The sequence below is a fragment of the Haliaeetus leucocephalus genome, unplaced genomic scaffold, assembly GCF_000737465.1.
Source record: "Haliaeetus leucocephalus isolate CR32 unplaced genomic scaffold, Haliaeetus_leucocephalus-4.0 Scaffold848, whole genome shotgun sequence".
NCBI classification, from domain to species: domain Eukaryota; kingdom Metazoa; phylum Chordata; class Aves; order Accipitriformes; family Accipitridae; genus Haliaeetus; species Haliaeetus leucocephalus.
In genome coordinates, this window is record NW_010973284.1 from 11,172,533 (window position 1) to 11,199,119 (window position 26,587).

The following is a 26,587-nucleotide window of genomic DNA, read 5'->3' on the forward strand; positions in this document are numbered from 1 at the left end:
AATGAACTCAGTCTTACAAGAAAATATAAATAATACGACAAACAGCAAATGGGCAAAACATCAGCAGTTGAGTTGAAGAGAGAAAAAAACCCCATATTACTATGTGTTGTCTATAAGGGTTGTTCATAGCTATTTTACACATGGATAAACTTGCCTGTATATTCTCCCCTTTTACACACAAGCTCAGTTATCTTCTGAAGAGTAATCTCATTCAGGGTTGAACCCAAACATGAAAAACAGGGTCATTTAGATACTCCATTTCACCTAGGTTGTTCTAATTAAGGCTAGCACATGTTAAGGATGAGTAACTGACATTTCAAATGGATACCAATAAAACAAATTAAACCAAATTCCAATGTACACTTTGGTGAGTAATTACTGCTAACTTGACAAACTTGACAAACATTAGAAATAATACACAAGAAATCTTTACTAATTTGCTGGTATGTTACTTTCTAAAGAAATACACCTTAAATAAGTTAAAAAGTTATTATTTACTTAGTACAAAATGTAATAAACTTACCATTGTAAAACTAGAAGAAATATAAACTTCTGACATTTCATAAAGCAGACTCTTACTGTGCCACTTGTGTAATATCAGTCACCATTGCTGATATCCATGATGTGATCCAAATGCCTTTTTACTAGTTTATGCCATCACATTAACAAGATTTTGAAAACTGTTGAGAAAAAGACAATAAAACATTTAAATTATTTCATTAAAAATTAAGAAGAATGCAACAGGCCATACAAAGAGCAACAGCTTTTTTAAGAAGCAATTATCAATTTTACAAGTGTCCTACAAAAAGAACAGTATGCTATAAAGTAATTAAGAATGTGAAATGCTAATATAGGTTTCAAATGTAAAATATCTGTCTTGGTTATTTTTAAGTGATTCACTGTATCACACTAAAGATGTGCAATCAAATGAATTCACAACAGAGTGTCTGTCATGTGTTAGGGTGCTCAAACCTCAGAAGATATTTGAAGGGACACAAGAAAACAAGTAGTGAAAGATATTGCTACAACTAATGAATTATGAAAGGCATTGTCAAATACATTTTATAATTAGATACGTAGCAAAACCCAATTATTTCTGCTATTTAATTTTAATCAACTGAGCAGAACTCAAAACTTTCATTGGCTCTAAATCCCTCAACAACCTTCACCTACCAAACAGGAGTGAAATGCTTTCCAGAGTTCACATTAAACCTATTCTTCACCCAAGGAAAACAATGTATGCTACTTTGTTTATAGTGGAAGTGAACCAATTTTGATACTGAAAGACAGAAGTAAATCTGTGGATCCATAAGCCACACAATGCTTTCAGTTGTCTCCAGAGTTTGGGCATCTGTGCCAATGCCCAACAGCTATTACTTGAAAAAACATACCAGGAATAGCATTTAATTTAAGAACATCTAGTACTATGGACGCACCATAAATCACTATAGAATAGTGATTACTGAGTCTTTCCTCATATTCTGTTGACTTCATGAAAGTGAACTTATTTTCATATTGACAATTTAGAAACTTCATGATGGAAAACAAAAGCTGACAGGTTTTTCACATTTTTCTTTCTACACAGTTATTATATTTAGATAATGTAAGTCCAAAGCCTTTGGAAATTGTTGTCTTTACTTTCAACCTACTTATGATTTCATACTGGTAATAGCAGAAAATGAATTCCCCATTAAGTTGACAATTCAAAATATAAACTGAGCCAAATAAGAGTAGAAGAGATTAATTATGTCTAGTTACAGTGAAATTCAATAATGAAAGATATTTCTACAATGATGCTACATGAAGTATCATAAATTCTATTATATGGGTAACTAAATCAAATTAGATTTCAATTATTCAGTGGAATTTCTTAATTTAACAAACAGCAGAGAACTGTCATAATGAAAGACAAAGAATGGTTAAACAAGAAGGCAAGGAAAAACACTTGAAAATGCAAGAGCTAAATGACTGAAAGGAATGAGAAAAAAGGAACAGTTTGTATTTAGCTGTATCATGAATGGAACCAGAAACAGTGAGAGATGAACTCCATAAAGAGCTTTAATATCAAGTGTCTTCAGCCTGTGTCCCCCGCCAACAAGTTTCTTCTAATATTTTGGTACGCTCTCAGTTACTTAAACCTATATTGTTGCCTTTCCTATAGATCTCTAATTGACAGGAAAGACACATATGTAGATACCAGAAGTAAAGAGAGATTTTGACAGGTTTTTGCAAAACCCAAACAACATACCCCAACAAAAATCCCATAGCTCACTAACTTTGGTAAAATACAAAATACAGAAAAAAGCCTGAAACAAAATATAACAGTGAGTCAATCAGAAGGAGGCCTAATCTCAAAATTTTTAATTACTTTATCAGTGCATAAATAAAGAACATTTGCATAAGTTGTTTCAGGAACAGCTCAAATAGTAATGTCAGTCTTTCCTCAGGTTTGTACACTTTATCTCCCCCAATTTTCTTTCCCCCCAGACAACACTATTTTACTCACAGCAGGGAAGACATAACGCCTGCTGTGCCTAGTTGCCTTTGGGGAGAGTTAAGAGCATTTTAGAAACAGCAAAAAGAACGTGTAAATATTACAAGAGAAGAAACTAAAGTGGGGAAAAAGCAGTTTTACTTAGTCAGGATTTTTTGTTTAGTAGCAGCTGGGGGGTGTGTGTATGTGTGTGTGTTAAAAAAAACAACCAAACTTTAATCAGGATACACTGAAATGACTGCACCTTAGTAACTCTTAAAAACTAGAAAACAACATTCACAAGAGCTTACTAAGGTAACAAATAAATAACTTCTCCCAGAAGTTTCCTTGGAAAAATTGTCTTGAAAAGAAACTGTTATTTCTTTAAATTTCATAACCAATTAGAATGACTTTTTTTCACCTAGAACAACCACATCTTTCATGGCACAGAAATTAAATGGAAGAGTAATTTAATGTTTTGGACACCACTCATTTTAGAAGATATTTATGAGTTGGAATAATGAGTGCAAGGGAAACTAAATATGCTTTTAGGTTTAAGCCATTCTTCAGGGAACCACATCAACATTTAAGAAAAAGAATATTGCAATAAAGACTCAAAGTCTAAAGAGAAAGAATCAGCTAAGAAACAACAGTGTCTGGTTTGCAAAGCCCACTAAAAATGAAGTTGTTACAAGTGAAAGTAGAACATAATGCAGACAGAGACAAAGCTTTAAAGTAAGAAAGGGACTTTGAATTTGTCTCATGGGGAAGGACATGCGTAAGAAGTCAGCAAGCGAGTGTTGATGCTGAAACTTTATAGGGAATGGTCATACATTAATCAGTATGGAAGTTCTTCAGAGCGAGACTGAAGTTCGACTGCTTACAGAAATTGTCCATACATCTTACATACAATCAAGAATTTGATGACAGCATAGGATGGAGTTTCAGGGTATGCATTTTAGCATTTGAGAACCCTTAAAGCGTTACATAGCTGTAGGTGGACTCTACTGATACACACCATAGTCACATAATTACACTAGAATTTTTATTTAACTTAACCAGAAGCCTGTTTAGCAAAGCTAGTGAATGTTGAATTGTGTGTGTGAAAACTTCTAGCAACAGAGGAAACAAATTTACATAGAGATGGGAACCAACACTTGAAGAAAGCAAAATGAGGAAACTCCTTCCTAAATATGCAGAATAACCAATTTCTCCACTGAGTTAAGCCAGTACTGGCTATCTGGGAACCAAGTACAAGTTGATTGTTTAAAGGAAACCCAAGAATTAAGAAACACCTACATAGTTAAAAAGTATGTTCAATGTGGCCCCAAGCTAGAAAAGAAATAGTAAAGAAAAGAGGTCAATATATGAACATACTGGGTGTATCAGCATACAGACCTGAAAGCAGCAAAGCAACGGAAGCTTCTACTGTAATTGTGTGGTGGTGCTTTTTATATATATGTGGTACTTATGATGGATGTATTAACATTACGTACAACATTAAACAAACAAAAAAAATTGTGTATTTGAGGGGAAGAACAGACCCTTGCAACAGGAAAAAGCCTCCAATAGTTATTTGATGTCACTATTTTATGATAATGGACAATAGCTACAGCCTTTCACAATTCAACCTTAGAAAACATTATAGTTATCTCATCTAGAGTATAATGCATCATCATCTTATTGAAGAGAAATAATCTGTTCTCTTCCTGTTCTTCTGAGTCTCGTCTAACAATCAGTTTCCATTCATGCTCAATGATAATACTGCATGGTGATAAAGATTATAACTTTTTCCAGTGTTCAGATATTGCAACTGTGGATACCTGATAGCAGTAGCACTCTCTAGTCCCATACTGCAGTAAATTAAAAAATTACTTCAGAAACAATATCTGTTATTGGTGTAGTTACCATTTACAAGAGCAAATGTGACACATATATAATTGCCCTCTCCTGTTTCATTTTCATTCTGCTCTAGATCTGTGGGACTTTGCCTGCCTCTGGCTGAAAGGAATATTGAAGAATTTTTTATTTCAGTCATAAGACTCTTTGACCATACTTATTTCTGTCATCAGAACTTGGGAGTCCTTAATGCATATTCCTTTTTTAAAACATTGTATTTTATTCTTTTAAAAATCTGTGTCAGATTTTACATTATCTTTTTCAAATTGTAACACTTCAGAAGAAACATCACTTTTACACACATCTTTCTAATACCAAAAAGCACAACATTTTCTGGAAAAGAAAACAAATCAAAACAAATCTGTATCAATGACAATAATATGGTGTGATTTGAGACTATAAGACTGCATGATTTATCTAGTTTGAGACAATGTACACTCAATTATTCTGTATCTCATCCCAAACTATTTAATTTTGAAATCCTCCTTCCATTGACCTATTGATTTTCTAGACTGCTATTACAGTGCACTCAATAGAACTCAATTAAAATCACTGTGACTTTTACATAAGAATATAGCAATGTCTGCCATATTTCTGAACCTATAATCATTGTCTGGTTCCTTCAGAATCTCTCAGAAACCACTCTGAGACACTGGCCACTATTTACATTTTATGAAACAGCAGTTCACTACAAACTTGATACTGGTCTTAGTGCAGATACAAACCCAATAGCCAAAATCAGCTTTTCTCAAGCCTCTTTCTAAATTCCACTTTTCCCAAGACTCAATCAGATTTGACAAACCCTGAGTCTGACCTGACCCTGTATCTGTAACTCAGTCTTCTACATTAAAGTGGTTTAACAAAGAAAAAGTGTAACACTTATCACAAATCTCCTGTTTGTCGTTACCTTCTATTATGAGCATGTCATAAATTTTTAACCAATTACTGCAGCCATGCACTAAGCGTGTATGCACACAATCTTTAATCATCAGCAGGACCCCGTATGTACTTCATGCTATGGCCCTTGGGGGCGGGTGGGTTACGAAATTACATCTTCTGGTTTTGCATTTTCCACAGAGAATTACACCGAACGTATCTTAAAGAAGCTGTTGTGTGCAGATTGCCTAGAGACATCCTGATCATTACACCATTATCTTTCTTCTTATCAGCTCTACACTCCAGACCACATTATTTCAGCGACACAGAAAAACACAATTAGACTTCATACATTTTAAGCATGCATAGTACTGCTTAAGCATGTATCTCAAAATAAAAGAATATTCATAGATGACAAACTAATAATTAAAATTGGTGTACGCCTGTGGTGTAACACAGCAATTCTTAAATTCTCTGCAGAGCAGTAGTATGTTATTTAAAACAGTACATTTTTTAAAATGGGAAGTTTATTGTATAAAATGAAGAGTGCAGAAGCTATTTATGTAAACAGAATCCAATTCCTTACAGATGTATTTGCCCAATACAAAAAAATTAGCATCTTTGAACAGAAGAGAACTTGCACAGACATCAGATTATCAGGACTTTGGTTTATCTCCACATATAAAGCATACCACTTCCTAGCAAAGTGGTATTACTAAATTAGGGATGAATTCCATTTAACAAATTATATTCACCAGTCTATCACATCTAGAGTACGCCAGCATCTCTTCCCACACATACTGGGCTTAGCATAACTACATTAGCAAGAAATTAGTTTTCTGGAGAAGGAACTACATTCTTCTGATTTTACATTACATCAAAATAAGCAATACTTTCAAATTATAGAAATAACCTCCACCAAAAGACATTACAAATCTTACTTGAAATAATATATAAAAATAAGCAGCTTAAAGCTATAATGAAAGTTTAAATGCAATAAAAGTAAAAATAAATAAATGTTAAGAGGCTCCATGGTCTGTAATTACTCTGAGATTTCAGCCATCTCTGACACAGTAAGATTATATTATGCATGGTCAAAATACAGTTTGTCAGAATGGGACTACTTATATTTACTTTATCTTATATATAAGGATAGCAAGATGAAATAAAGAAAATAAAGAAAAAAGAAAAATTTAGAATATTAGGAAAAATTAAAAGGTTTTAAAAGCTAGCAAACTAGCAAGGGACACGCTTTACCAAAAAATAAAACTGGCAAAGAACTGGAATGGATAGTTCAATATGCTCATTTTCTTCTTTAAAATGGATGGGTTCACCAGGCCAGACAAACCTATTCTTACATAAGAGAAAGAAAAAAAAATCTTTAGAAAGAGTTGTCTTATAGAAAAAAATTGTTCCTAGTTCTTTCTGGGAGCAGGGGGGGAAGTAATGGACAAATAAGCAAGTATGCTGAATCAGGTACTTAAATAACAGGATGTGCGAAAACAAACAAAAGCTTAACCTCCTCCTCTGCGTCATTGTCTTACACTGACTCCTCTTTCTCTAAAGCCACAAAATAAAGAAAAAGGTCAAAACAGCAAGTTATATGACAATGACTAGCAATGTGCGTCTGTTCCTTTGTATCCCTTCCAGTCAGCAGCGGGTTACCAAAACAGCTGATTGCACTGAATTTCTCACTTTTCTGGGCTATCTACATTAGGAAATTTATTGGGAGGACAGGTATGACAGAGGCATCACCCCTCTTCCAGCCAAACATTCCACGATAAGGTTGCAAAGTTACTTCATATAAAACTAAATATGAATTATACAAGTGTAACTGTAAGCAGAACTCTAGAAAAGTATCCACCCTATCAAATTTCTTCTCCTTGCAGACAAACCCTAAACTGCTTTCAGTTTCTTATCTCTTGGCCAAATTAAGAGTTTGTGCTGAAATCATACATGGCAGCATCTGCTTCAGACTGACATTCCCACCCTGCTGCCTATCCCCTCAATTCTCAGTCAAAATAATTAGTCATTTCTGTGCACAAACATGGAAATTTTTTTAAACCATCTTACTGCTTAAGACATATCTGACTTCTCTTAAGAAGTTTTTCTACCTCCATGATTTGAAGTAAGAAATTGGAATTTGGCATAGAGAAGCATTTGCCAGATAACAAAAACCGTGGTGGAGCTGTGATGAAGGCAGGCTAAGGGGAATGCTAAATGTGAATGGATAGGTAAGAAGAGCAGCTACATTAGCAAAATGAGTGGATGCTGACTGGTGAAAGAGACAGACTGGAAATCCTGAAGAACTACTGGAAGACAGAAAGATCATAACTGTGAAAGAGGGAAACCGGAACTGGGAATAATTGGAGGAAGCAGACAGGCAGAATCTGGGATCTCACCTAGTCACAACTAATCTATACTCATCACTGCAGCACCCATCCCAATTATCTGTCACAGACAACTCTGTCAACACAAATATCTGTGGAACTATACTAAGAAATTAGTCTACAGATAGGTCTGAGGTGAAAATATCACCTTATCTTTTTTTTCTTTTTAGATGGGTCCAGATGGACCAATTTTTTCTGTGGGTCATATGAAAGGACAATGTGCTGCAGTACAAAAGTGGGATCACGCATCCAGAACTAAAGGTAAAGATGTGAACTTTGTAAGGTGGTACCACAGCCCTAGGAACAATAAACTACACTCCACACTTCAGCACACTACCTACTGCTTCATCTTAACTTATTAGAAAAAATGCAAAAAAGGATCAATTACTGTGACATCATTTAATACCAATTGCATTTAGCATGAATAAAGACAGTAGCCTTAACTAAACACCCTTACTGAACTTACTAATCAGTCAATAAAGTAACTGTTGTCTGATACAATCAACTTACCAAGAAAACTAAAAACAGATTACACAAATAACTTCCATGCCCCATTTCAAAAGAATCACGCTTAACCTCACTTATTGGCCATCACTCTATATCCTTCTCACACCCACCTACCCACTCAACTGTATCATCCTAGGTAAAAGTCCCACTCTAAATTATAATGTGCTTTTTTCATGTGAAACCATTCAGCTGCTAAATAGCTTTGCTCTTATCCAAGAAACATCTACTGTGCAGGATTACCAAAACATGTGACTAACATCTTTGAGATACATTAAATTACACAGGTTCTTGAAAAGCTCATTCTAAAATTAATTACACTAACTTGATTGCAGTAACCAATTTCTCAAAATGTTATTCTAGCAGAATAGACTCCAACAGTATTTAATCTCTTAACCACAGCTAGAACATAGTTTTACACCAATAAATAGGAAAAATATTATTTATTTCCTGATGAAGTTATTATTGCAATATGCACAAAATGTCAAGCATAAAAAGACATTTCTTTTTTCCTACAGGTAGGCTGCAATTGTAAGGGGTTACCAAGCACTTAATAATCCTGCTAACACCTTACAGATGAAAGGGAAGTTGATGAAGAAAAACAGTGTTCCTTTACTTTCTTAAAGGCCCCAAGATAAACCAGTCTGTTCATTTTTGTAGAATACTACACTGGAAGTATCTACTCTGTCTGATTAACTTTTGGAACAGTGACTGAAAACATGCCACCCTATGAAGTACACTGTAATGTGCATATTGTATGAAATACTATATGGAATATATTTTTATCCCAGATGATTTTCAGTCAAGGACATGCATTTGAAATGAACCAATTAATATACTTTTTAATATGCAAAATTACAGCATCAGCTACACAAGCATCAGAAGGCTATCATAATGACAAACACTGATGTACAAGATAGGGCAGTACTACATACATACAATCAGGTATTCTGCATGGGTTGTGCTTAGAAGTGCTGTTGCATGGGTACTAAGGCAAGTACCAAACCAGAGAGTTTGGAAAATGGGAGCATGAGGCATGCAACAGTTCCTACAAAATATTTTTAGTGTTGTATCAGAATTAAAATTGTTTTGTTCTCAATTTTTCATCAAAATTTAAAATATCCTCTCTGTCCCCCAAGGAGGGTGGGGAAAAAAAAGGTGAGAAGGATGTTTTTCCAGTTATCTGTATTCATGAAAAATGCTTTAACCACTTATTTTCCATCTGGTAATACTTTTGACTCAATCTAGGAGACAAACATGTTATTCTATAAGCAGACCAGCAAAACCGCTATCCAATGGACTGGCTCTTTGTAGTCCTAAAAGCAACCCAGTTCTGCCAGATATCCCACCTCACCTCCAACATTTTGAAAAACTTCATGTTCCTCCCTCTGGCCATCTCCAAAACTCAAGGGTGGTGTGGCCAACTCCAATCTGTACATGAACTGACTAGATTGCTAGCAAACCACGTATAACAGGTAACTGCTAGGCTCAAACTGCAATCCTCCTTAAAAAGGGCACTCCAACTTTCATGAAGCTGCAAACTCTTTACAATTCTGAGATATTCACTCCCAGCTAAATTTAGGGGGGTTGCTAAGTTGGCCAAGGGGTTCAAATGTTACTTAGTGATCATGGTAAACAAATAGAGGAACACCTTCTTGCCTAAGCTAAAGGGTTGATCTAAATTATGGCTCTAAATGCTTAAAACACATTCTGGACAGACTGGGGACAGGGAGGGAATCCAGAACTACCTTGGCATCTATGAACAAAAGAAATGAAACTTGTCACAGCTACGCTATGGCCCTACATTGTCTTCTGTCCAGATGCATTTTCATGCTCCCAGAATTACAGGCATCTCTTGCCACATGAACCGATACTGCAGGTGTAATTGTAGCACCACTCACTATGTAATCAAACAGATGCGTTCTCACATGCTAGGGGCTCTGGAAAGTAATGGACTAGCTCATAAGACAAATTATGCTTTAACCTTGAATTTAAATACTATAGTAGCCTGCTACCACAGAATCATTTAGGTTGGAAAAGACCCTTAAGATCATCAAGTCCAACTGTAAATGACTTCCCTATGTTGCTTTTTGATGGCAGTTATTTTTAAGAGCCCTAGCTCTTTCAAATGGTCATGGCTGTGTTACAACTGACTTTGATATATTAATAAAATTGTATAGGGCTACTGACTTTGTTATACAGAGTCAAGTCTCTGGTGCACAGCAGCAGAGAAACATCTATTTTTTGCAGAAACAGTCTGAGATACTACAGCTGTTGAAATGTTTCACTGATACACCGCTATGCTACAACCTCAACATTGTTGCAGTTCTCAAAGCAGTGATTTGTGGCAAAAAGACCCATCCCTACTTTTTCTTCCAGCCTTCTGTACAGGGTATGGTTTATTTTCATTGCCTCTTTGCTGTTTGGTCTAATACGCGGCACAACTGCTAGCTACATTTAGCCACACATGATAGCTTTGTCATTGCAGATAGTCTTTCAAAGCAGTTTTGAGCACATTCCTGGTCTGTGAGCTGGATGTCACCACCACCTACACTGAGAACAAGCCTGTCTCCCCAGGACTACTTGAAGGCAGACAGAAATTTTCTCCCAGTCCTTGGGCATCCTAACAGAACCGCAGATATCAGCACTTACAAACGATGCCTTACAATTTATTCTTAGATTCTTTCCAAATTCTGCTTTGCAACTGACACTGAGCTTGTTAAGCAGAGAGGTTTCATACCCCTCCATAGTTTGATGTTCTCAGTCTTAGTTTAGTCTGCATTTAAGTGTTCTGAATAAGAAGACCATTACGCATATTTCAGTCTACTTGGATTCTTGAAGTTTCAACTGGCAAGTATTGAAGGTGCTTTAAGTGCATTTTTAAAAAGTTCTAAACTAACAGTGACCAGCCACTTTCTGTTTGATTGCTGTCACGTCTCCAGGCACAGAAAACAAAACTTGCAATATGAACAATATTGAATACCTTTTCCTTTTAATTAGAGCATACCTAGTGGTAATAGAGGCCTTGATTTAAAAAACCCAAACTTTATTGTAAGAGTGGTCCCAGTTCAGCTAGTACATTACTTTTTCTAGCTGCTTCTGTCTACATCCAACTACTTCCAGATAGAATAGCTGGCCAGAATATCCTCGATCAACAGTACAACAGTGGTCTATTTTCCTTTTTTATTCTAACATACGTAATTCAAATAGGACTGTGATTGCATAATGTGTAATTTTGTTTTGCTTGATTGCTATTTTGCTTTCTTCTTTACTCTGCTCAGAAAGTCTTTGTAGGCCAGTACACTCACTGATAAACAATACGTTGCATTTAATTTCCTGGGTTTTCTGTTTTCTACCTTGCCTATGCTTATGCTACTAACTGGAAATACAAAGAAAGTTCTGTTTGGCCTGCATTTACATTTAAAATCTCAGCATTTTAGTTACTGCTTACTTTCTCAATATGAACATTTTTTTCATTTGAACACTTTGGCATAAAATGCCGTTAGTACCACGTAAAAAACCCAGAAGAAAAGTATTTATTTTCTACCATAACTACAGGTCTTTGCTTTTTTCATAACCACTGATAAATAATCTTTAGGCTTGCTCCACTTACATTTTTCATCTAGATGCAGGCTTGCTCATCAGTTTTGCAGTTTCTACAGCCCTTGGAACAGTAAAAACTCAGACCAGTCTGATTCATGCTTTCTTAATCTTTCAGCCACAAATTCATTATCTTGAAAGATTCAGCCAGAACAGTAAAACTTTCCACACAGTACAACTGTGCATCAGCTGTTTCTTCTCCAGGTATCTTATTAACTTGTTGAATATATGTGTTTTATAGATTTAAAATGCATTTTGAAGCATTTCTCAGATTTTACACTGTTACTCTAAACCCACCATTAACCTGTCAACACATTGCTGAAATACAATTACAGTTTACCCTCTGTGTGCTTTTCTTTTTACTTGCTTTACTCAACTTAGTGATATCAGGAACACCCAGGTATTCTGCTTTGACTATTATTGTTCTTCAGGGTTCTTTTGTTTTGCAACACTCAGTTTACAATTTCCTGCACCTACATGAGACAATTTACTTTCAAAACTATGCTCACTGTTCAAGCATAAAATGAGAGAATGCCTACAAACTGAAACATTCATTCCAATTCTATTATCCCTTCCCACTCGCCGAATACTTTATCAAGCACTTTCTAAATATGTTCCATGCTCCAGATATTGAGATGTTGCATTACACTTACAGAGCAAAAGGGACTTACCTATTACCGCCTAAGCACATGAACATATCTCTCACCTATGCACGTATATACTCAATTCCCTTTGTATGTTAACTGACTATCCATTTTCAAAACCTCTTCCTCATTAACTTCAAAAGCAAATAAATTATTTTAAACTTTATTAACTTCAAACCTCTTTTCTCACATTGAGTCAGACCAAAGGTCTACCCAGTCAGTACTCTGTCTGCAAGAGCAGCCACAAGCAGATGGCTAGGGAAGAGCTGCTGTATACAATACTTTCCCAGCTTCCAACTAATTTTAGCTCAAGGTCCTCTTAAGTCATATGTGATTTCTATCTATTTACTGAACTTCAATGGATTTTCTCTGTCTTCCCTTGAGCTCCCATAAATTTTTAGCATTCAAGCTATCCCACTGATGTGTTTGTAGAAGAGAATTCTAATTTTTCATTTTTACAAATGGATATAAAGACCCATAACCTGGCTAAAAGGAAAGGCTGCAGGGTTAGACACCCAATGCAATTCTCACAGCAACTTCAGTTTTAAATCATCCTCCTTACTGCTTTCAATTGTATTTTTTTTTATTGGCACAGAAAATTTTTGTGTTTTACTCAGAGCTCCCCCTTCTGCTTCACTTTTTATGACTTTGCCTATATACATTTTTCCAGGAATAAATAAAAAAGAAAAAAAGATCCATGGTATCATCAATGATGGAACGCTACTGCATAAACGAAGTATGCCTTTTCAACTACAATGTCATAGACGTTTCAAATGTATACACTCAGTACTAGTAACCTAGGTATATGTTTGCAGTTTTATCTACCCTAACAGAACATGTGAGACTTCAAGGTTTTAAACAGCATCTTGCCTTTTCTCATTTTAGTTTTCTGAAACTGAAGTAATTTCTGACAGTTTTGACTTTCACTCTTTGTCTCAAGATGACAGGACTCACGACTACAGTAATATTTCACTGATTTTATACTTCATCAGTTAGTAATTCAATAATACAGTGCAAACTATGACCACATTTTAATAAAATAACAATTAGAGCATTTAACCTTTTATATAAAAATATATGTCTGGCTATGGTACCTAAAATTCTTAATAATATCTACTGCCAAAAATAAAAAGGAGATGCTCGTCCTGCCATTCCTCGGAATTACCCTGTAACAGCAGGTAAAAAGACTGAAGAAACATTAAAAGGCTATTCAAGTTCCAGGTTCAGCCACTAGAGAATTTCTCAAAGCACAAGAACAAAGAAAAAGAAAGCCACCATCTACCTTCAGCATATTTTATCACAGATTCAGGCAACAGGAAGGAGCTGCCAGAAGCTGGGTCAGAGAATGTGAATTATATAGTTTCCATACCTATCCTAAGCAAACATGAGCAGATTGCCAGACAGTTTCCTAAATGGCTAACCCATCACAGCAGTACAAAATCTGCACTTCCAGTTAAGTTCTCGCTCTCCACAGGCGTGGGCTTTACCTCTGAAATGCACACCAGATTGCCCACGTGCTCTATCAAGTGACAACACATTTAAAAATTTCTAATTTGAAGAAATTACATAACGCTTAGACTAAATGGCTAAGTTATTTACTATGGACCTACATATTGATTTACACAAATACAATATAAAATGGATTTTTTTCAGATTTTTATCCCTCTGAAACATTCAGTTATAGAGATCTGATTACTCCAAATACTTATTTCTTACAAGACCAGAAACAACTTGACCATTAGCTTTCTTAGTTTGCCATAGTTTCAAATGTTTATAGTACGAATTTGAAAATAATTAGTAAAAGCAGTTACAAAGTTAGACATCACATTCACTTTGATAGTCATATGCACATTTGCATTTATAAAGATATCAAGCAGAAGACTCTACATAGCTTTATTTAATTATAAATAATTTACAGTTTGCCAGTGATGTCCTAAAAACGCCTTACTGACCCTTTCTAAGGCACAGTTTTTTCAAACTATTCTAAGAAATTTAACAGTGCTATATCAAATGAAGTGTTATGCTTACTCCTTAGTACCTCTGAAGAGCTGACATCAAGTATTAAGTAAGGATTAACCTGACAAATGTAATTTACATGCCATCCATAAGACTGCTTAACCTTTTTAAAAATATTATCAAAAAATAACTGTCAGTTCTCTTAGAGAACATATAAAATTTCTGTATAAAAATATGAAATTATTCAGCTATAAACAAGTGTATTACTCACAGCACAATTCTGTAGCCATAAAAGAAGAAAAATAAATACATTAAGAATATAGCCCCTAAGCAGCCTTCACTGTATCTTGAATATACAAAGCCCTCATAACTCAAATGTTATATTATCTCTCCTAGGGCAATAAGCAATTAAACATATTCCTTTCTTGATAACGTGAGGAGAAAAAATACATAAACCCCCCATACCTTTAAAAATTAGTTTCATCTGTATCTAGAAACAAAGAAAGTACTGAAATACAGTGACCATGTACAGCATGGCAGACCTGAGGACATACCTTTGCTGTACACTCCCAGAATTAACAGTTATTTTATTTGGCCTATCTCCGTGGTGTTCTGCATAGAGAAGCTATCCCAAACCTTTGATTATTCCTGTTGCCTTCTTCTGTACTAAGTCTAGCAGACAGATCAGTGCAGGATAATCATATTCAAAGCATGGCCTATGTATGTCATGGATTTTTACAGAATAGTAATGTTTTGTGGTATGGCCCCTTTCTAATAATACTCAACACTATTTACTTTTTTTTGACAGCTAGTGAAAACTGAGTTGATGTTTTCATAGAAACATCTACCCAGAACACTTTCCTGAGCAGTAATAGCTGATATAAAGTCAGGGTTGGGTTTTTTTTGCATGAAGTTATTTTACTCTCATGCATAGCTTCACATTTCTGAAAACGAGTTTCTGCTTCTATTTTATCACTCATTCACTCAGTTTTGTGAGATCCTTCAACTCTGACTCAAGACAGTGGTGAAATCAAGACTCATCAATTCTGTATCATCTCTAGACTATTACCAGAGTAGAGGTTTTTTTTTCTGTAATCACTGAAATAATTTTATTAAAATATCACTACCCTTAAGTATTTCATTGAAATTAACAACTCTGACCATCTTGTAACATTTAAAACAACTGCTTATTTTGACTGAAAATCCCCATCTTAAATCATGTGCCAGCTAAGGTGGGCACTACTTCCTTTCTGGAGTTCTGCATGCATACAGTTTGGATTATCCTTGCTCAGCTGAGGAAAACATTAAAAACATTTTTTCTTCACTCTCAGTGGTGAGAAAGAGCAACTCTACAATGTCTGTGTATTTAAACAGCCACTAAAGAAATAAAACCATAAATACGTGTGTGAGTTAACAGAATCATAGTTAAAAGTATGTTGTGCCAGTCCAGGAGCCTACGCTGAAGGTTACACGTTCACTGACAACAAAGGTTCAAAGATCCAATGGCAAACACCTTTTTTAGTGTTTGAACCCTCTTTCAGCAGTTGCCTTGATTTAGAAAGGTTTCCACTGCTACCCCAAGCAGGTAACTCCCATAAGGATCTCATCATTTTGCATCCTCATGACTGCAATGTTCTTTTCTCTACTCCTGTTCCACTTATATCCATTTAGATACTTCTCCAAAGAGCATTTCCTTAGTTTATTGCTTTGTCCAAGGCACCACTTTCCCTGTATCTTCCTAACACAGCAAACAAAGCCTCACCCATCTATCATCTCACTCCTTACCAACAGGGTTGATTCACACTCTGGTGAGCCTTCAATCATTCTCTCTTTAATTTTGCAACAAGACTTCCCAGGTGAGGTTTCATTTTACTGTTAAGTGATTTATTCTACAAAAAGGAGCAATCCCGCTCCCCTGTAACTCTCAGGCGCATCATCCCGATTTTCCCCATGCGTTTGCTTTAGTATTCAATCCCATCTCACAATGAGCTGATTTAGAAAATACAACTCCCTACAAAAGAGCCATTATTTTTCTGCTGGTTTAGCTCCCCAAACAGGCTTACTGTAATGGTCAAATGAGCACAGGTGCCAGTGGAAAGCAGGGGTCACAACTATGTATTTTGGTGACAGATAGCATTGGATCAGGTTAGCTGTAACGTGAAGCCTTACTCTCAGGCTCTCCCTTATGCTTTGTTAAGCATAAGAAGCAGTCACTTCTTTTAACTTGGAACTCTTAATCTTCCATGATGAGGATAAAAATATTTTACAACTGATGCACAGGAAATAATTCAACCATCTTACTGTTTCCATCTATCTGTATTGCCCAGCTACAACCCATATTATACCAGACTTGTGAACACCTTGGGGGAAACATTCTTCATGTCTGCTTCTGCAAAGCAAGGGTCATAGAATCATCTCTTTTACTTTATTTTCATTCTGGTTTACTCATCACTTGAATATAAAACTGTTAAAATTCTATTGAAAATTTCACTGAAATCCAGTTGATGCAAGTCTTTGCTGATGGAACCTGAGGCACAAAAAAGGCATCGAAGGAAAAAAAAATTAGACCTTCTATATTTTGATTTGTTACTGATTCAAACCCTTGGGCTCTTTCTGACGTCTTCTCATTGTGGAAAATACAGTCAGCAAAGGTCAAAAAGAAACAGTAGTCCAGACTTCAACAGAAGTTAATTTCTAAGTAAAAGAAAAACAAACTTTTGTTTCAAAGCAATAGCAAGAGCTAACCAACTAGGGAAGCTGTAACTATAGCCCATGTGTAGTAAAGGAGACATTTAAGGGAGGATAAGCAAGCAGAACTTAAATTCTAGCTCATGCCACTTCTGCAAACCAGGCCTACTGACAGAACAGACAGGATGAGAAGAAATGTCCATATGATTATTTGGTACAAGTCATCCAACAAAGCTATAGTGACACATGAATCAAAACTGAAAATGGTACCAAGGATATTACACTGTAAGCCTCTCCAGTGCTCTCCTGTTTCTCATGGAGAATCTCCTGACCTTTTGGGATGGTTTCTTTGGGAGAATTTCTGGGGCCAAGTAGATACAGACATACAACAATATAACAAGAGCTTTTTTTAAAAGGCAGTTCATCTAACTGCAACTAAATTCAATTATGAGCTATACCCTAAAAGCAGGACACAAAGGTCTGATCACTAGAGTTACTTCTCAAGTGGAAAATCAATGAGACATGAGTCACACTGGATAAAATGACATTAACTGGCCTGCCTTTACCTCCATATCCCTGCAAAAGACTCCTTCTCTCCATTCAGAATTTTGACAGGAGAAAAAAAATAACCCTTCATGCAATATAGGAAGTTTCAATAAAACCACTCCTGGGCTGTAATTAACTAGGGATATTTCAGATCATGAGTGACATAACTGAAATTCCAAACATTAACAAGAAATTATTTACCTATATTGTTGGTGTGGGGCTTTTTTGAAGGGTAGTCATAAAACAACAACAACAAAAGACTAAGATCTTAACATCAAGAAATCTGTTCCTTTACACTTACACACTTGGAGAATTTGAATGGTCCTGACAGCAAATTGTACTCCATAAAGCAATCCATTTATGAGAATGAACTAGAGGATTCTTGAGTATTTGCAAAATTCTCTTCGGTTCACCAACAACTAAAACCTTCAAACTACATGTCAAGAACCACACTGAGATAAGACTTAGCATCTAAAAAGTCTTGAAATGAACTCTAAAGTAGGAAAAGAAATCTGAAAAAGAGACTTCACTTGGGGCGGGAATCTTTATTTGCACTAGGACATCATACAAAGAGTAAGTGTTTCTCGTTGTCCTTTTCAGCACTAGCTGTGAGATGGCAGCTATGTGAAGAACCTTTTCGATCTGAAGTATCTTAGCAATCCTCTTAAAGGATCAGTGGCTTCCCAATTATATGATCCAGAGAAATTCTCAGCTGACCTCACTGAAGAGAAATGAGATAACTACACTTTGTTCTGTTAGAAACCACTTCCTCACAGATGGATTTAAAACTATGCAAGTATATACGAAAAGTAATTGCATTACTGCAGCTTCCACAATGATACTGTGAATAATAATTTTTTCAGCCTTTCTGCATTTTTTGCAATGCACTGGATACAGAATTTTCAGAAAATTGACACAATAAACACCATGATTCTGCTAAAAATAGAAAACTAATTTAAAAAAAAATCATAATCTGTAGTGGCTTTCTGTTTTGCCTATTTTTCCAAGGGAAAATAAATAAATAAATTAAAGAAAATACAGAGAAGTTGAAGACCGAGGATTGAAAAGAATTGAGAACATCTGGTTATAACTTCCTTTTTCCTGAAGCCTAGCTTTTGAGGAAATACCCAAAGAACATTGCTGGCAGCATAGCAAAGCACAGAAACATTGTCAAATCTTTTCAAGTGACAATTTAGATGGAGTGGTTACTAACAAAAGCAATATAAACTTGTATACCTAACCAGTAAAACTTGCTGCTAGTTATACTCTTTCAGAGACATGTACAGAGAAAGTGCAAGTAAATGAAAAGAAGGTAGTGGGTGGAAAAGAAAACATGTACCAATACATTCTAACTTCAGAATGATTAATAAAATACAATTTTTAAAGTTGCCACAGAAATTTTATATACTTGGAAACAGAAGAAAAACAAGCAAACAAACCCCAGCTTCTGTTGGTAATGTTAACAGATTCCCACTCCAAGTCTTTTAGTCAGTCACTGCCTATACACTCCCCCAGTCCACTCTGCAAGAAATGCTTCTCCAAACTCCAGGTTAAAACAGCCTTTTTCAGACAGTTCTGTCTCACAATTTCTTCTCAGTTACAGTTATTCAGGTGGAGCTTAGGGAATAGGTGCATCTGTCTCTGCCTAAGACTTAAGCCTTTGTGCCCTTACTGCATGAGATACTGTGACCCCTTTATAATACTCTACAAAAAAGCCTCTGTACTGCAGTGATACGTATAAGGAAAATCACTGGAAGACTGAAAATATTTGAGGACAGGAACAAATTCCTTTTCTGACATCATTCTAATATAGTGAACAGCGTTTGCATTCTTCCATTACTGATTTTTAGAAATAGGATTCTCATTAACAGCTCTGAGATCACATTTAACTGAAATAAAGTATATGAAACCACTAGAATTATCTTCCACCAGGTCCTGCTGCATTTGCAACTATATGTAAGCAAACATTGCATCAGGATGAAAAACCACGGCCATGTCAGTTACCAACACTTTGTTTCTCAATGGTTTAGTGACCAATTCCCCATCAATTACAACAAACAGAATGACGATACCCTGTCAAGTTGAAGTATACATAAAGTTTTATCCACATCATTGGTGAGATGAAATAATGCCCTAAAAGCCTACTTACAATTAGGCAGTAATAGATTGAAAGCATTATTTTATCTAAATCCTCTATACTCTTTTTAAATGTTGAGAATATGGTAAAATTTGTTTCACTTTAACCCTTTTCCTAATTACAGGGTACATATGTATGCGACACAGAGCCTACCCTTCATTTGTCATTAAGCCCAAGGCAGCTTTGTCAAATTTCAAAAATCAGAAAAGCTTGAACAAGGTCACATGGAATGTAAGCAGTTGATTTTGAATTGATAAAGTGCAGAATAATCCATTAAACTGAATTTGGTTCAAAACACAATTTTATCAAATTGTCCCATACTTTTAACCCTAAAAAGCTTTAACAACTCATTTGTGTCAAGGTTAGTTCTTCCAATTTAATCAAATATTTTTAAATCACCTAAAAAAATCTCAAAGGAGAAATTTTGTTTAAAAGTAGTATATGTAGTAGAAAGCATACATTTCTATTCAGGCTTTTCCCTATTGTGACTATTACACAGCAATGAGCATGAAAGACTGAAATCTATTACTAATTCATGGAACACAAACCAATTTTAAATAACATCACATTTATATAACAAACTCTTCAGGAACCTGAAGATACTTTGTAAGTGATGATTATCCCTCAAAATACATCTCTCGGATAATAACTATTATCTCTATTTTACAGAAAGAAGGTGAAGTTGCATGATTTGCTCTGTTTCAGAGCCTGAAATGCACCTGATTCCCTGGCTCCCTAGACTTAATCTTTCGAACTTTGCTTCTCTTCAATGAAGTCTTCTGAAAGACTTTGACTCTAGCTCAGTTTATTTCTGTTGGATCATAAAAACCACATAAAGGTAAGTCAAAGATATAAAATCTACAATGAAGACTCTATTAAAGTTATTTTCAATATTACATTACAGAAGTCCTTAATAAATGCTTCATAAAAAAACCCTTTAATGAATATATTTGACCATTTATTTCTTTTAACTAAATCTTACAAACTGTTACATCACAAATATTTTTTTTCTCCACCACAAAGTTTTGGGTTTTTTTAAATCATGGCCAGCAAAATTACAAAAATCATAAAAATGTGGAGAGATCTAATGCTGACAAGTCATCCTACTTCTGGTGCCAAGGACAGACCAACTATACCTAAATCACCTCTAGAACGAGGTTATTTAACCTTTTGTAGAGCACTTCCAGCAACAGATATCCCATTACCTCCCTCAGATATTTAACCCTGTGATTATCTATCCATAGAGCTAGAAAGTTTTTCCTAACATCAAAATCTCCTTTTGTGCTCTTTAGGACCATTATTGCTTATCCTACCTAGAGAGAACAGTTTATTACATTCTTCTCTGTAGCAATCTTTACCACATTTGAAGCTTATTATTGTCTCCCCATCTCTGCTATAGACTCAACAAGTTCAATTCTTTCAGTCTTTCCTTAAAGGTCATTATTGCAACTCTTCTCTAAATACTCTTCAACTGGTCCAAATCTGTTTGAAGTAGAGTAACAAAAATGGAGACAGTACATCATCTGAGGCCTTACACCGAGTACTGTAGAAGAATTTCATATCTTACACGCAACAACAATCCTATTCATATATCCCAGTATGACTCTTAGTTTTTTTATAGAACTGTCATGAGTCCTTTGTGTTCGTTTTGTGATACAGCTGCTTATTTGCAGAACTGTCGCCCAGCCCAGCCAGCTGTTTCTCATATTTAAGTTTATTGTTGCTACCCAAACGTATTATTTTGTGTTTCTCTTTACTGAACTGCATCCCACGTAGTTCAGGTCACTCATCCAATTTGTCAAGACCATTTCACACTCTAATGCCTGTATTCCCTCCTAGATTTGTACTGTCCAGGCAGTTAGTAAATCTGCTTTGTTCTATCATCCAGGTCACAAACTGAAAGACTAAACAGGATTAAATTCAGAAAATACACCTGCACAATTCCACTCAATGCATGCCTTCAATTTGAAATGTCCTTAAAGCATTTAATTATTAAGTAACTAACCAGCATGGCAAATCTTCTCTGACAGTTTCTATTTTTGGTGTTTCTAGATTCTTTAGCTGTGGAGATAAAATTCCTAATTTCAACACTACCGTACAGGCAGAGTATCTTTCAAACACAAATATACAGGGGAGGCTCTACCACTCTCCTCCCACTTCAATGTATTTGTATGTGGCACAGTAACCCAGTTGCATAGCTCCTCCAATTTTGAATTTGGGCTATATCCCTGTTTTTCTTTCCTGTACTAGAGATACTACAGAGACACTTCAATTCACAAAAAGACCCACTAGCTCTGAAAAACTCAGATCTTTTGTGTATATATATAGATATATACAGACACACACACCGCAATTACATATATATATATACACACCCCCCACAAGAAAACAAAAACAACAACAAAAAGCAGGATGTTACCATTTCTGTACTAACAGGCAAACTCTCAAGAACATTAATTTCCTTTTTGACTTTTAAATTTTTTAACTAAAGTAAGTGTTTTAAACAAAGTTCAAATCACTGTATTTTAGGGACAAATATCAGGTAGTTCTCATGACAAAGCTGTAAGAGACTGACAAAATCCCACTGCTCTACTACTGGCGTATTCTCTAAAAGGTAAGCTTTTACCCTTCTTACTGCTTGTCTGGCACATATGCACCCAGTAATTAAAACAAATGTTTTTGTTTAAATGTTGTATTTAAATCTGAACTAGTGAAAACATATTTAAAATCCTGGACAATCAAATTGCCTATCTTGCCAACATTCATATTCCTATGTCCTATGATGAAGTTCAATAGACCAGAAAACATGGAGAGCAGCTAATGGCAATCTAACACATAAAACATCACTACAAGGAGAATCAACTATTTTCTGAACCAACAAGACACAAAGCAATCAGCTTAATGCAAAGCAAAAATATTTAAATTGAGTAACAGGTAGAATTTTAACCATGGGGTGATGAGCTGCTGAAACAAGCAACCCAAAGAGGAACTCATCAGAGGGAATGATCTCGGTATACTTCCAAAGCGCAGAGGATTGGACAAGTTGACCTTTCTGTGTTTCTATGTTTAACTGAATTCATTATAAGCATCAAAACATTAAAGTAACTTTAAAGAACAGTTATTGTAAGTTAAGCTAAGCTTTTTGTCTGAGGATACAAAAAACCTCTTGTATGACAAATTGTCTGTACAAAGGCAAGCAGTTAAATGCAAACTGTTAACTAATACACAAATTTTTAACACAAATGGCACAAACTATCAGCCTACTATGCTACAAAACCAAACCAGACTATTTTGATTACAAAGCTGCCCTTAATCAGAGAATCTTTTAAAAAGTCTTTTTAAGAACAGCATCCAATAAGAAAGAGAACACACTATTTAATGTTCAGCTCTGCACTTCCTAAGTGTGTTTTACGAGTTACTCAAACAGAAAGAAGATTTTCACAAAACTAGAATAAACTCTCATGATGATTCTTCTACAACTAAGGCAGTTTTTTGAAGCAGAAACCATATTTACAATATTCTCAAAACTAGAACAATATACACTTAAGTGTTAGTGTAAAGTTTACCAGAAGCAAGTTCTTATAATCAGCAGCTTCATTTCCAGCAAAGAACACTTAATTTGGAAACTTAAAAAAAAAAACACAAACCAAAAAAACCCCCCCAAAACCAACAAACCACCACCAACCCAAAAACTTCCTCCCTACAGAAGCGAGGAAGTTTCTCACTTTCTGCAACTTCACTCCCGCCTACAGAGGTGGCAGAATTTTTCTTGTTTAAGGTTTTTAAGGACAACTTCTACAAATATCTGTCTGGAATAATCTAAGTAAGTTTAAAGCAACCCCAAAGAAAGGGAACAACAGGTCTTACAGTACTGCATTTCTAGAACTGTGAGTACAATGTAAATCTATGGATATAAGCAAGTGCTGAACACTTGAAAAATAAGTTCTCTCTTGCAAATCTGGTTCTTTACGATCAGAGAGACCTGTATCATCAGTTCCCACACAATGCAGACTTCCATTTTTGGGAAAACCAAAACAAAGCAAACCCCAATAGATTAGCGCTGAAGATTTTAAAGACACCTTTTCAAATGTGAAAGACAAATTTAAAAAAAATAAGAAAAAACACACAACTGGAAGAAGGGCAGACTGCAAAGACTTCTGTTCAACTTCCCGAGTACTTTCAGAAACATTAAGAAAACATTTCTTATTTCCCTTATGCAACAAGGTGGTAAAAGAGCAGAGTAAAAGTCCTTCCACCTTGTATCAACTAGACAGCTCTTACTGACCAGAAGTCAACCTAATCAAAGTACCTAGAATGATCTGAAAGAATCAGAAACAAAAAAAATCTTTAGGTCTCTTGGAAATATTGGGAGAGTAAAGCCTTCATTCTGTATAAGACTATGGACAGCAGACTGGAATCTCACTACAAAAGTATGTAAGAAACAATGATAAATATCAGAGCAGTCACATGATGTTCAGCTGTAGAACAGAAGCCCATACTAGGATACGTTGCCAAATTTTGTGAAATAGAGATCTAGTTATTTTTGCACATTAAATCTGTAACAACACTGAGCTCAAAAATCCTATTTGCTATTTCTCTTTTTCCAGAAATGTTAAAAATTATGAGACAAAACATATGACTGAACTTCAAGAATAACTAGCTTAGTAACTAAGTTATTTAATATAGCCTATCTCTTACTTATTATACACTTGGAGTATGCAATGCAAAGGAAAAATAATTTCAGTTAATAGTGGTACAACTGAGAATTGCAACAGCTACCTATATTGGACTAAATAACTAAACACATAGATTATGAACAATATTTCAATTTAAGGTCATAACTGTGTCCTTACTGACACACATGGTTGTACCGTGTAACAGTCCTTCACAAAAAGCCCTACTGTAAATTCAAGACATAGAATGTTTTTATGAAATAAGCATGACAGTGCTGGAGAAAGCCTGCAACCAAAGTTGATCAGGTTCTGAATAGCTTGCTGGAAGTCACATGTTAAAGTAAATTACTGACTGCTAACCCCTTCTAAGGTAATGGGAGTTTCATGAGTGACTTCAACTGGGTGAAAATTTCACCTGATAGCTATTTTTTGAACATTTTACCACACACTCTTTACTTTAAAAGAACTGTATTTTTCTCCCCTACTGTTTAACACACATCATCTTCTTTTTTCCTTAAATAAACTTATTTCCACTTCTGATTAAGCAAATACTAATATTATTAATATGACAGTACCGTAAGATTAAAGAATGCTTGAAAAAAACCCACAACAGTAACTTGTCAACTCAATTTTCTGAAAAGTTATACTTGCTTATGAAAAGAATGAACTTTTAACAGCCACAAACCTACCAGTCCCTACTGGATCACCAGCCCTTGTAGCAGCACGGGGAGGGAGGGAGGGGGGGGAAGCTTAATATCTAACCATAGGTTAGAAATACATCCAAAAAGTATATTCTCAAAAGGTTGCACAAGTTAGTAATTAATATGAGACAAAGAGTACACTTAGAGCTTCACCTTAAAAGCCTCAGTAAATAAATGATCACTATGTTATTAGTACAGCATTAACGACAGCATCAATTGAAAACATGCAAATACATAGACAACCACCGAAGAACTACTACAATTTGTTTAGTAATAACTGCAAACATATTTCCAAAGTAAAGCTTAGAAGTTCAAAGCCTAAAGAAGACATTCTGTTATAAAAATTTTGTATCAATTATGTGGCAGCCTAAAACCAGATTAGTAAAACGCAGAGTTATATTCCAAGACTACAAAAACTGCCAGCATTCCTGGATAATCAGGGCCGGAATACAAGACACCATAAGGAAGAAGCAGAACCATATGCTCTCCCTTAAGAGAGATCAGGACTAGGAGACAAAGGGGATGTTGCTGAGCTGGGACGCTTGGATACTACCGGAATTATTCTTCCAAATACAAGAGAAAGCACAAATGTATTTTACAAGTTTGGGACATATATCACAGCCTCAAGACAGACCAGATTTGTGACGTTAAGTATCAATTTTTGGACCCCTGCATCCTTAAACATCAGCGTTCCTACAGGGCAGGAGCAGTTTGGGTTCAACGGCAGAAACCGTAACGAGTACAGAAGCAGCAGCACGGGACAGGTGTGAAGAGCAAGCCGAGACAGCAAAACCACCACGAAGTGCTTGGGGGGGGGTGTCAAGGGCAGGGCCCAAGGCTGCTCGTTGGGGGAAGAAGGGCCGAAGGACCCGCGGATGTCAGCGTCTGCAGACGGGAAGCTGCGAGAGCAGCGCTGGAGCAGTCAGAGGCACAGCCAAGTTGGCGCCGTGGAGTTGGGCACCCCGTCCAGCAGGTGATACGGCAGGACGGCGGGGGACAATCAGGGGGCACACCAGCGGGCTCTGCGGGGCACGCCGCCCACCCCGGGACGGCGCCAGCAGCACGGCCCGCGAGCCCGGCACCCGGGGCTGGAGGGCCCCGGACACAAGGGCAGAGGCGGTGCGGGACGGGGGGGGAGAAGCGCGGGGCGAGGAACGGGACATGGCACGGGCCACGGCGCTGCAGCCTGCGCTCCTCTGGAGAGCCTGAGGCGAGGAGGGGGGGCTGCCGCGGCGCGGCCCGGGCACTGCGAGGGGCAGGCGCGAGGTGATCTGAGGTGAGGCGGGGCAGGGCCGGGGCAGGGGGGAGGAGGGAGCGGAGCGGAGCCAGTCGCGCTTCCCCGGGGCGCCCAACCCCGCCCCGCTCCCCGTGTGGCCCGGGGCACGATGGCGGGGAGGAGGCTGGTCCAAGGGTCCCCGCCCCCCGGGCCCCCGTTACCATTACCCAGCACGCCCAGCGCTGCGCCGCCATCCCGCAGCCGGCCCGCTCCCGCAGGGACAG

General features: G+C 36.5%; 2 protein-coding genes across 3 annotated transcripts in view; both read right to left on the reverse strand.

Moving 5' to 3' along the window:
* Positions 1-26,587, reverse strand: part of ZZZ3 (zinc finger, ZZ-type containing 3) — a 61,999-nt gene extending 35,412 nt beyond the window's left edge. For both annotated transcript variants that reach the window (XM_010582534.1, XM_010582533.1), the window contains exons 1-2: positions 26,531-26,587; positions 524-680 (exon numbers count right to left, since the gene is read on the reverse strand). The gene's annotated coding sequence lies outside the window, so the exon portion shown is untranslated. The remainder of the gene's footprint in view (positions 1-523; positions 681-26,530) is intronic.
* LOC104841217 (putative uncharacterized protein MGC34800) lies at positions 25,907-26,557 on the reverse strand. Its single transcript, XM_010582733.1, has one exon. The coding sequence runs from the start codon at positions 26,555-26,557 to the stop codon at positions 25,907-25,909; it is 651 nt and encodes a 216-aa protein (XP_010581035.1).

Bases quoted from the DNA above. Each gene is read 5' to 3' on its own strand.
- LOC104841217 (XM_010582733.1), bottom strand. From the start codon at position 26,557: ATGGCGGCGCAGCGCTGGGCGTGCTGGGTAATGGTAACGGGGGCCCGG.